The sequence below is a fragment of the Aulostomus chinensis genome, chromosome 15 (assembly GCF_037954235.1).
Source record: "Aulostomus chinensis isolate RoL2024-O1b breed Wild chromosome 15, RoL_Achi_v1.0, whole genome shotgun sequence".
NCBI classification, from domain to species: Eukaryota; Metazoa; Chordata; class Actinopteri; order Syngnathiformes; family Aulostomidae; genus Aulostomus; species Aulostomus chinensis.
In genome coordinates this window covers 10,675,087-10,687,570 of record NC_141334.1, presented here as the reverse complement: position 1 = coordinate 10,687,570, position 12,484 = coordinate 10,675,087, and the positions used below count along the sequence as shown (strand labels likewise).

Here is a 12,484-nt window from a genome sequence, read left to right as displayed (position 1 = left end):
TTATGAGGAACACTATGAATCCAACTCTACCAATCAGTATCGTCATTGATAGGTAGCAAGTAGGGCTCAGCTTTGAAAAAATCATGTGTCCCTTTAAGATGAGTTATACAAGAACTACTGCCCGGTGGTTGTCTGCCTCTGCCAAACAATCAAGTTGCGGAGAACATAAATAATGGCCTGCAGAGAGTTTCTGCAGAGTATTATGACCTCACAGAGTAGCTGACATTTGAGCTTTATCGTATAAAATGTCATTTGGCCTTGATTTTGTTTCTTGTTTCTTTGGGAGATCTATTCATAATTCAAGAAAATACTATTTAGTTATGGCCAGGAATAAAAAAAAACCCAGCAAGTTTATCCGTAGAGAGGCATCAGACCTTTAGAGGCAGATGACACAAAACGTATTGTCTGTCGGCCTGTCAATGGCATGGAGACATAAAAATGCAGGAGTGAATTTATTATAGAAAAACTGAATAAAACAGCACACAAGATGCTACTTGAGCAAAAGTTATAAATACAATGTCGCTACGAATACTTTCCATTTCATTTGACCTAAATTAATTCTTTATCCCATCTCTTATCAACAGCCTGAATGTTTGTAACTTGCTTCATCAACAGAGAAATGAGCGAGACAGACTTCAGACGTCGCTGCCAGCCTGGAGGCAGATCTGGATACAAGAGATCACTGATATAATAATCTGTGCATGTGAGTGTGCTAAATGAGGAGATCAGTCAGATTCCGGGCAGCTACAAAGTCACGATTCGGCTGTCGGGTTGAGCAGTAGTTGATGCACACTAAATGTTTCCAAGCGCCAGATTAGTTCATGCATCCATCTTTACATAGATCACACCTGCTGATTGATTCATCTCTATTTCATCAGTATCTATCTGTGAAGTTGATACTCAATAATAATTCAACACCAATCATTGTGTCACTCTATCAAAAAATTGTTTCACAGGTGTAAGTCCCCCTGTCCTGTCTGTTTTAAATAGAAACCTAATTACACAGTTCCTCCCACCGTCCCCTCACCTCTGTGACATCGTTCCCCATGCTCCGTGTTTATTGGTCAGGATGTTGAGGATCTTCTGTTTCAGCTGGTTGGCGGTCACGTGATCTCTGTGCTTTGCAGCGCTGATGAGGTGATCACACATTTTCTCCTCCTCTCTCCGGTCTGCGGCGTACTGGGCACAGTTAGACTAGAAGAGGTCAAAGAGGGAAATCAGATGAGGACAGTTGGTGTGTAGTAAGACGCAAAAGTTTCAGAAGAGGAAGTTCAAACATTTCAGCTTGGTATGGATGAGTATGTTCTATTCATGGAGTCAAAGGCTTGACAGTGATCATTCACGTTTATTCTTCATCTAAATGTACAAATTAGATGTACGACAAATGTTGTGCATGTCAGAAGTGGTGTTGTGTGTACCTCAAATTCAGCATGTTTATGCACATCCTCAGCTCTCTGTCTGTTCAGGATGAACTCCGCTTCGTTGGCTACACGCACAATATGATCTTTCATGGCGTGACATAAAAGTCTTGTGAGAACAGAAGAAACAAACAAAACAACAGAGATCTTTAGTAATAATTTCTCACGGAACGGAAGAGCAGGCTTGTTTTCATTAATTCGGCAATGGTTTTTGATAAGATTAAATCTTGCACATGCATGGCTACACTCTCAGTATACATCCTATTTGGTTGTTGACTCTAAAATAATTTGCATGTTACAGTTTGGGGCTAAAAGCAGGAGCTGAAAACACAACAAGCACATATGAGCTGTAAATCTGTACCATGCATCAAGCCTCTCTACTGCACCATCTATTGTTGAGCTCTGATAACAGTTGTTCATGTGTCACGGAACAAGAATGTTCACATAATCATTTGAAATAAGGGATTACCTTCCCTCATTGATGAGCTCAATGAAGGCCAGTCCAGCATTCTTCTGAATGGAGTTTTGCCACTCCTACACATGGAGGAAATGTTAATATGGTGGTAGACAGGGTGGATGAGATGAACAAAACCTTTGATTGAAACCCTATTTATAGTTAATCGTGGCCATAGTTGCATATGGATTTCCGGCTAATCCTGTGAAATTTTAAATAAACAAATTAACAAGACAGCAATTATTCACAGTCCTTCTATGAAGCCAAAATTGCCATGAAGCAGCTCATTGCAACAATGTCAACAATTGTGTCATGCACATTCTATATGGTGTCAACAGCTATTTCTGTTCATGTGGTAAAATACAGTGTAAACTAACTGCTTGACAGTGTTAGCTAATCAGCAGCACATCAACATGTAAAGAGCATTGATTAAGAGATTCAAAAACAAAAGAGATGACGATAGCATTATTTATGAAGGAACTATTAGTGCAAAGCTCACTTGCATAAAATATGAAATATCATCAGAGCCTTGAAAGTGTCAATGAAAACGCTTCTGTCTGAGAGCATGTGAGTGCCTCGTGTTTGTGAATATGAGAGTGGAGACTTCTGAGCAGGATAAGAGTGTTGTTGAAAGCTCCAAACTATTAGAACTCCATTAGCTTCACCAGCTCTTAAGGCTGTGAAGGACACATGGGAACATCTCCTGTTACATCCCCCCATCCAGAGGATCGATAACTGGGCTAGGGTTCGCTCTCCCAGGCCGCTAATGGCAGAGAGGCCGGAGCCAGGGGTAATACTATACATGCTGACGAGCATTCAGACAGGAGAGTGATGGGGAGAAAAAGAGAAGGGAGTGGTGAGAGGAAAGAGCCGTGTGGAGAGTGGTAGAGGATGAAAGCAGTTGCCGGTGAAATACAGCGATAAAATGGACCAGAGAAGCAGATGTGTCAGATGGTGGAGTTCAAGATGGAGCAGGAGAAAAGGAGAGAAGAAAGTAGTGAAGTTGAAGAAAATGAGGAGTAAGGGAGGAAGTGAGGGGCTCCCCCAAGGACAAGAGTGTTTACAGGCGACTGGAACCCAGAGAAGAGGCGGGAGACAAACTAATTATATGAAAATTGGTCATCTATGGCATGGAGGGAAAGCTTTGAACAGGTAAGTGCCTCACAGTTTGTAGTCTGGCTTTTTAGTGTTGCTCAGGAAAACAGCTACTAGCTCTGAATACGAGTTATTTAAGTGACTGTAAATGACTGCAGGTGACATTAAAAGTGCCAGACCACTGTGATTTCAGATTCATTTTCAAAGTAAAAAAAAAAAAATGTAGATGAATCAAAAATATTTTCAGCATTTTCAACACTGATATGGATCTTCTAAGTCATGTTGATGATATTACATTACATCTGCAATGCGCTCATTACATGCGTCGACCCTGACTCACGGGGCAGATCGATAGCCAAAAAGACTGCAAATTATTATGGATCTTGGATCTAAAACCAGCTTAGATAGAAATGTAGGGTGGGGGAGTCACATGTGTGAGGAGAATTAACAGAGACAAAGGAGAATTACCAACCTGAGAACAGAGCAGCATTACCAGCTCCACCACAGACGTACTAGACTTCATACACACCAGACCTGCAGCAGGGAGACATACGACACAGTCAGGAGTCTTTCACACACGCACACACACACACACACACACACGCTTCGAGACACAAAAATATCATCAAAGATGACACTGTAGTGTCAGTAGTTGTCACTTCTATGCAGTCATTGTAGTCAAGTTAATAAAAGGCATGCCACAGAGAAGACAGGAACAAACAGTAGAGCGAGAGGAGGGGAGAGAGAGGGAGGAGAGGGGAGGAAGGAACAGGAAGTGAGAGATCAACATAGAGACAGTGGATCACAAAAAACAGGACGCCAGGAAGCAGGTGGGCAGAGGGAAGAGTGCATCACATCTAGCACAAAACCTTTAACAGACGTAATCTGATCTAAAAATATTGACAATCTCTTGCTAGCTGATTGAAAATGGTGCAAAATACTGACTTCATACCTGCTTGACGAATGAGTGAAGCAGCCAGATCAAAGACACTCAGCCACCCGCACAGTAACACATCCACTCATTAGTTCCCTCCTCTTACTCACACACATCACGGTGAGGGACAGTGAATGGGGAGACTCCACAGAGAGACGCCAGTTAGAGAAAAGGAAGCCGTGTACAGCACCTGTACCTTCTATGAGCAGTTCCTGCCCATGGCTACCCAGCAGCGTCCTGGACAGGAAGGGTGCAAAGTCCACAAAGATCTCCCTCAGCAGAGGTGCAACCTTCTCCAGAGCACGCTCCAGCTTGGTGGTGATACTGTGGTGCAAATAAGTGAGATAAAGATGAGGAGAGAAGGTAAAAATAAAATAAGCAACATAAAGATGAGGAGAATGGGAGGAAAAATCCAGAGGTGATGTTTGGTGAGAGCGAGGAAAACGTGCAAGAGAGAAGTAAAGATAGGTGAGAAAAAGGGAGGAGAGATGAATGCAAATAACAAATCAGACAGGAAAGGAGACAGGAAAGCTGACAGAAGTAAAAGAGAAGGAACAGAGGACATAAATGTATGTGATGATGGTCTGGTATGGAAGCAATATGCCTGGGTTTTTATTAGTAGGGAAAGGTTGATGGCGCTACAGCTTTAAAGCTAACTGTTTGCATTGTGGGATAAGTGAGGCTGGAAGTGCAATAAAAGCTAAACCTCCCAAAACGGTCCTCATTAAAAGCTTCTGCATCTCGCACTACATGTGCTTACATTAGTGCTTTGTGTTTATAGGTGTTGATCACATGAGTATTTTATGTTCAGCCAAGAAACACAGAGGCAGGAAGTGTGCAGCCAAGCAGACTCAAATATGGAGCCACAATGGATGTGAAGTGCATGTTCTTGGCAAAATGGTTAAAGAGACCTGGGTCCAGAGTGTTTACAAATCTTCTGTGTTTATCTGCTTAGAGAAGTGGTTCTCAACCTCAGGGGAGGGACCTCAAGTGAGTGTAGAAGTGTTAGTGCGGTTGAAAATAATAAAAACTAGCATTAATTATTCTACCGCTACGTAAACAAGGGCCTTTAAAAAAGAAGATACTGTTATATTTTTACATGTAAACAGGGTCCGCTACCTTGAAAATGTTGAACGTATTTATTTCCATGTTCTTTTAGATCAAATGCCTAGAAAATCGATACGTTTCATCAGCGGCACAGAGCGATGTTTTCAACAGCCATTTTCTTTCTACACTGTCATCCTCTCATTTTTAATTCCCCAAGGACACAAGATGCAAAAATGAAAATAGACCAGCTGTGAAAAAAGTGGTGCATCAAGGGGTGACGGCCATGACTCAGCTGACTCACGTACTGTAGTTAATACAGCTGCTATAACTGTTTACGATGTTTACTGACTGCAGCAACTGTTGCTGCCCTAAAGAGTTTATTATGCTTTCTGTAGACGGCAATGATGGTTACAAACACAATCCTCTTTATTGTGGCTTTACTTACTGCGGCTTCGTGACTCAGGAAGGTTGAGAACCATTGCTCCAAGAGTACCAGGTGTGTGTGATATTTGCTCATGACATTGTGCAGGTTAAAATAAATCATTTGTTTCAAGAAGAATTGATATTTGGAAATACAATCTGACCCATGTCTAATCTGGAGTTTGGGGTTAGTGAGAGAAGATGTCCATGTCAGAAATGACAGAATATACAAATAAACTGCATATAAAAATACATAATTGACTTTGAGGCTGTTAGCAAAGATATCTGTCCTTTCTCACATGACATTCTGGGAACATTTAGTAGTGGTGGGGCAAAGCAGAGGGTGTGTGTGGTGGAGGTGGGGCAGAGAGGGGGCGTGGGGACAGGACGTGTATCTCCTTGCCTAAAACACTGTCCTGCATCTCGGGGAGCTGCCTGGAAGCCTGCCAGAGAGCTAAAAGACTTGAGCTCAGGGGGCGTCTGACCGCTGCGCAGCGCACATTGCGCCACCTCACAATAGGCACTGCAACACAAACCACATGCCCACACACACACACACACACACACACACACACACATACAAACACACACGTCCAGACATGCACACTGATTAAGTGACACATACACACACACGCGTCCTCCCACTCACATGTGCGTATCATAACTCATCATATATCATAGCTGTCTAACATGACTAAGGAGGAAATACAGACAGAAATGTTACAACGTTTAATAACAAACTTTACATTACTGTTATTCTATTTGCATATAAAATACATCTCTAGACCAAAATCTCGATCATACTTTATTTACACATTTTCAAGGAATGATCCTGACCTTTAGAATTACAGATGAATAAATTGTGATATTTTCAAACGCTATGTTGTAATTGTGACATCAAAAACACAGTTGTCAAGGATGAAGAGCATCATAGAATAGACTGAGTGAGACATGTGTGGTAGTATGCGTGGATGTGAGGGTGCACGACTTTTCATACCTATCAGACTATAATTATCAGCTGATATCATCCAGTAACGTCTTTTATAAATCTGAGTGGAACTTGCATTTTAAGGATTTTTACAGCTATTTGTCCAACAACACGTCAAATTGGTAATGGAAGGAATATTTGGTGTACTGTTGTCTTTTAGTTAAATGTTTAATTTGTTCAAATCAGACCTGACATACTGTAGTCCTTGGTCCGGACATTCTTAAAAAAAAGAATATGGACTACGATGAACAGGAGAATATCAGGTGTAAGGAGGTGCAGCCCAGTTGTTCCCAATTTCAGACAAATTTATCTCATCTCTGAATAACAGTAATGAGAGTAGTGAGAGCAAACTGCTGGTGAGAATTATTTGGGAAGGATGGAGAGTGAAGTGGGAGAGGGACAGGAATGACATGAAAAAAAAGACAGGTGCCCAAGAACACAAACAACATAAACAGAACAAAAAGCTGAAAGGAGGAAACAAAGAAAATGCAGAGGCGGGGGAGTGACTGGTTCGAGCCATTACGAGCTTTGTGATGGCGAGTTCTCTGACCTCATGTTCTCCATGGTGTCTTCAGGCATGGGTGCGACGGTCTGCACCGCAGGCAGATTCTTACTAGTCGCACCATTAACAAATGAAGAAGAAGAAGAGGACGAAGAGGAGGCAGAGTCTGTGGCACCTAGAGGATGGAGAGATCAAAAATAAGTCATGATGGCCACATGAATCAAGCATGACCAATATAATAAAACAGGAAATGTATTAATGTGACTCAATTCAATTTGGATAGGATTTCTGCGAACAAGCTGCTGATGCCTCTCTGCTGGTAATGGCCCCCGTTTGTGAAAATAGCTTTGCAATCAATACACAGAATCTATTCCAGCGAATTCATCCCTTCCTGGTCTATTATGCATGTATGATACAGAACAACATGACAGGTTGACAAATCCTTACATAAAAATCCACTCTGCTATAGCAGATCAGCTGATTATGATTCTGTGTGGCCATCCTGCTGATCTGCATGTCAGCTGATGTGTATTTGCCTTATCTTAAATGTATTATCACTTCCGTCAGGACCGCTCTAGTCCCAGTCAGTTGAAGACTGCAGAGTCTTGAGAGGCTACTTAACAATTGGCTTTGGCAGAATGTTTCAGTTTCGGGGGGTGGGGGGGAATGTCATTCTAGTACAATGATCATATGGAACAAATATAAAAACTCCAAAAAAACTAGAGCTCTTTAAAAACCATTACTGAATGAGATAATATAGATACAGCAGTGGTAAATCCAATCAACAACCACTTACTCGTGGAATTTATTATTGGATGAAAGGAGAGGCAAGTGCATCAAATTAAAGAACAGGAGGAGGGAGTGTCATTATTTATCAATTAAATCCTTCATCTTATAATCAGATGTAAAACAGCGATGGTTGATCTGCAAAAGCGCAAGTCTTAACTAGAGTTTACACTTGATTGAATAATAATGTGAGATAGTCCCTCAGCAAAGGAGAGTTCACTTCCGTGGTGACTGCTAAAATATTTTTGTTGCTGTGGCGAACTTCAATCATCTGGCCCATAAATAGGCTAAAAGAAATAATGAAAGGATCTGTTTGTACTTCGGGTTCAGTTGGTTTCTCTTCTGTCTCACTGTAGTAGTGTAGTAAAGCAGGCTTTTGTGACAAGTGAAGAAATTCAGCCTTGCTCCATCCAGCAGCATTTAAACGGGTGAAGGTCTTTCACACTAACACCTTTGTCATCCTGCAGTTGTCTGTCTGCTGCTGCTCAGTAGAGGATTACTGAATAGATGTATTGCAAAACCTTTTATACATTTGCGGATAAAAATCTGCTACGTCTCTAATACCCCTTTCACACTGGAACACGTGTGTCAAAGTGGGTTTTTGTACCCGCGTTTGCTCGGCATTAGGGCGCATTCAAGCTTCCAGCAGACGCGGGTCTGGGCTCCCGCTGTGAGGCCCGTGTGCCTCTGTTTTTCTCTCTCGTGCGTCATCGTGCTGACATCATCATTACAGTAGATCTACGTTAACAGGTCATACCGCGGGAAACCTGAGCCAACGCGGGGTGCCTTTTTCACACTGCAGGCAAGCCGAGCAGAGCCGCTAAACACCCAGGTCACTCGGAGGGTTCGTGGACGGGAGTCGAAATGCTGAGTCGACCCTTTCAGAGTGCCCAAACACCCGTGTTCATCCGCGTTTTTGGTGCAGTGTGAAAGGAGCTTCAGTAATTACTGACCTGTTGTGTTGATCATGCTCTTGGGTGTTGCCGTGGCAGCAGCAAAGATGTTGGGGGTGCTACCAGCAGTAGCGGTTCCGCTGGTGGTGGGCGTGCCCACAGTGTTGACTGACAGACTGCCAGGTGGCGGCTTTTTTACTGGAACCACAACACTCCTGCAAGAGAGGAGACACGATAGAATCAGTCAAATCTTCTACTCTTGATTCACTGGTCCGTCAGCTGGTCATTGATGGTGGTGTAGACAAAGCTCTTAGTGTTACATCGCCAAAAATAATTATTTAGATATATGTGACTGCATGTGATTACAAACTGTCTGCTAATCTAATCGTCCTGCAGCCATAATTAATATGTATCACAGTAAAGTGATATTTACTCCTTAACTATCATAATATAATCAGTACATCGTCATCATCATAATGTAATCATAATAATTTTAAGCCTGTAACTAGAAGTTAAGATGCTAATATGGTGAATTAGTGAATAGTAAATTGTCAAACACAGTGAATGTGACATCGTAACGCAATGAATAAATACACATTCCTGTGTATTTTAGCATTTATAGGGTTATTTTTGCCCCTTTTCCACACAAACTTAAATATATGAATTCTCCTGCAATATATTGTTTATAATAGCAGTATCTTGATACTGTCGTTATCGCAGGCCAAACACCATGATAGTCCTATATCAGGAGTCAAACCAGTCACACACTCTAGAATAATTGCGCAGATCAGGCCTGGTAATGGCAGAGGCATTCTCGTCTCAGCTTCCTACTCCTAAAGCCAGGGTCAGGCACCGGGAATTCTAAAATCCAGATCTACTGTTAAATCTGGTTGCATCACACACACCACCTCACATCGACTCTGATATGATCTCACTAGGAATTGGACCTATGAGGACAGAATCGGACTAAAAAAATGCTAGATTATCCTGTGATCACGTATTTAACATGCTACTAAAATGGACTGATGATCTCTTTCAAATGTATCTGTGTGGGTGAGACAGGAATACGGAGCCATCACTGATCTATTATGCACACTGCCTTCAATCAATACCTTGGTTCTCAAGGAGTGCAACAGAGTAGGTTCAAGGAGACTGAGTAATGCAGAGAGACAGGAGACTCAGTAGAGGGTCTACAAGGTAACAGTTTGGACAGTTTGGAGTCTTCCAAGTTTATTATTCTAAAACAATCTATATGCGTAAAAGTCAAAAAGCAGTGTCAACATTTGGAAGAAAATCTGCTCCACTGTCCTATCATCAAGATACTACTCTTCCTAAAATAAACGATCATTTTATTTTATTGAATTCTTAAACTCGACTTGTCTGCTCTAATCCAATATCTAGTGCACAATTGATATGAGAGTCGAATAAGAGGCTGCTGTGCTGAATTGACATTTTTACGCGTCTTTAGAGAGTTCCATTAAAAAACAATCAATGTAACTGCTGGCAAGTAAAGAATATGTGTGCTTGTAAATGTTACCATCCAAGGAGTTTTGTTCAGAGGGTGGAATCCCTTTCTGATTACTTCAGTCAGACTACTGTTTTCTGAAATGTGATGTACAGTCCTTTGACAAATAGCAGTACACTAATACACATCAGTCAGCAATCGGTATTGGCAGGAGAATCCATTACTCATGGATGTCTCAAGCTGGACTGACTCTTTTGTTTTTGTTGTTGTTGTTGTTTGTTCGTCGTAGGTCAAATGAGGAACCGACCTGTCGAAGGAGTGGAACTGCATGGGCAGCATAGGGTGTGTCTTCAGGGCAGGGTCCGGGTGATACGGTGTTGGTCCAGACTCCTGTCCCAACTCTCCACCATCCACCGGAGCTGCCACCAAGCTCTTCAGAATCTCCTGAAATTGAGAGAAAACAAACCATCTGTTGACTGCAGGACCCAATCTGCTGCTGCTCTATGACTAATATTTGGCTTTTTTCACATTCATAAAGTGAAAACACATGATTGTATGTTTATTTTGATGAAATATTCTTATGATGCAAGGAGAAAATTCAAACAGGTTAAGATTGTATGGTGTTCCAACAGTAGGAGAAACTGTCTTACAACAAGATGCATGTTTTTATGACTCACCTGATCCTAACCCTCCATGACTACATACAGAGAGCTGTTGAGCCTTTTTAGATTTGGCATTAAAAAGGGCGATCCAACATCGAGACCGAAGCTTAATATACAGATCATGATTGACCACCCAAACACACTTGAAGCTGCTTAAGGATGCAAACATTGTGTAATGTATATAGAGTCCCTGACCACATCAGACCACATGAATTATCTGGATGAGTGAAAATACATATTTCATGTAAAAGATATTATTTTCAATCCAATCACATGATGTAACTGAAGAAGGGATCACACCCACCCACCTTGACATTGATGCCTTTGTTTGTCTGGCTGATGCTGGAGATGGATGAAGGCGGGGCTTGGCTGGAGTTGGGGGTGGAGCTAGGGTTGTGAGGAGAATCCAGGAGGCTCTCCTGGGACCTCCTAACGTCAGAAGACAGACTGCACAACAGGTCAGTCCCCCCTCCTCCTACATCTCTGTCTCTGTCTGTCTCTCTTCCCACCAGACCCAGACCCAGACCCAGACCAATCTCAGAACCGTTCAGGGATCCAGCCACATGGCCCTCCTCTCCAATGCCTGAATCTGTGTGAGGGAGACCTGCTCGTGGAGAGTCGTCCACAGGTGTAGGGGTCTGTTTGTCGCGGTCGGAGAAGGTTGTGGATGGGTGCTCTGGAGGAAGAGATAGATTAAATGTGATATAACTACATAAACAAAAGAAATATACAGAATTTTTATATTGTCCAGGATGTTATTTAGTATCAAGCAATTTGTTGGTTTGGTTGTAAGCTCATTTTTCTGCTCTTTGTCTTGCGTTCTTCACTGTCCCTTGCCTCTCTCAACTGAGATGACCCTCTAAAGTTGAATATATTGCAGCAAAATGAAAAATCACCTGTACTGGTCGGGGAGTTGATCTCATGACGAATGCTTCTTCCTGATAAGCTGGTGGACCTGCCAATTTCTCGCTGGGGTTCTAGAATATCCCGGTACTTTGATACCATGAGAACCGAGATGAAGTAGACGACTGCGAGGGCCAGAAACTGAGCCTGCTTGCTGTCATCCTACAGTGAAAGTAACATGCATGCATTTACTGTGTGAAAGCAAAATTTCAACAGCCGTCCTGGAATTTTTTATGAAGACTTACACTTACACACACACACACACACACACACACACACACACACACCAATTGCAATAAACATGCACACACACTTACCACATCTCTGAAAACCACAGCTCGAAGCCGATTGATGTCTACATCCTGCAGGAGTCTGTCTGGATCCTGCTAAATATGGAAGACAGTGTTTCAGAGGTGGTGTGTCATACATTTGTAGGTGTGTGTGTGTGTGTGTGTGTGTGTGTGTGTATTATGTGCATACAGTTGGTGTACATGTGATACCTTGCTGGTGGTAGAGGCACTGTGGAGGCTATCCTGTGATTTACTGCTAGTTAAGGAGGACTTGCAGTTACGATCTCTCTGTCTCTGCCTGCACTCCAGACAATTCCTCACTGCCACACAACACACTGATGGACAAAGACAGATGAAGAGGCAACTTGTAAGTATCAAAGCCTGGAGGATTTAAATCCAGAAGATTGCTTATTGGCTTCTCTTTCACTGACTAAGATCAACCACAATAAGATCACACACTGACCACTTTATTAGGTACACCTGTACTATGCAATTCAACTGAAGCTAGTAATATAATATGTACATGGTGGTGAGGATATCAAAAAAACAACAACCTCAAAATAAAGAAGTGCAGTTAAAAACCACTGAAATCTACAACAAAATTAAAATCTGACCATCTCAATCAAA

General features: G+C 42.1%; 1 protein-coding gene across 19 annotated transcripts in view; it reads right to left on the bottom strand.

The window, feature by feature from the left end:
• nbeaa (neurobeachin a) overlaps positions 1-12,484 on the bottom strand; it is a 95,945-nt gene that overhangs the window by 12,538 nt on the left and 70,923 nt on the right. For 7 of the 19 annotated variants that reach the window (XM_086225709.1, XM_086225712.1, XM_086225713.1 and 4 more), the window contains 13 exons: positions 12,068-12,192; positions 11,885-11,953; positions 11,561-11,729; positions 10,973-11,340; positions 10,310-10,446; positions 8,598-8,752; positions 6,907-7,033; positions 5,772-5,891; positions 4,092-4,225; positions 3,440-3,501; positions 1,888-1,952; positions 1,419-1,527; positions 1,028-1,194 (listed from right to left, as the gene is read on the bottom strand). In XM_086225709.1, coding sequence (XP_086081835.1) covers positions 1,028-1,194; positions 1,419-1,527; positions 1,888-1,952; positions 3,440-3,501; positions 4,092-4,225; positions 5,772-5,891; positions 6,907-7,033; positions 8,598-8,752; positions 10,310-10,446; positions 10,973-11,340; positions 11,561-11,729; positions 11,885-11,953; positions 12,068-12,192 — 1,807 coding nt within the window. The remainder of the gene's footprint in view (positions 1-1,027; positions 1,195-1,418; positions 1,528-1,887; positions 1,953-3,439; positions 3,502-4,091; positions 4,226-5,771; positions 5,892-6,906; positions 7,034-8,597; positions 8,753-10,309; positions 10,447-10,972; positions 11,341-11,560; positions 11,730-11,884; positions 11,954-12,067; positions 12,193-12,484) is intronic. The other 12 variants (XM_086225710.1, XM_086225717.1, XM_086225725.1 and 9 more) reach the window with 6 other exon arrangements.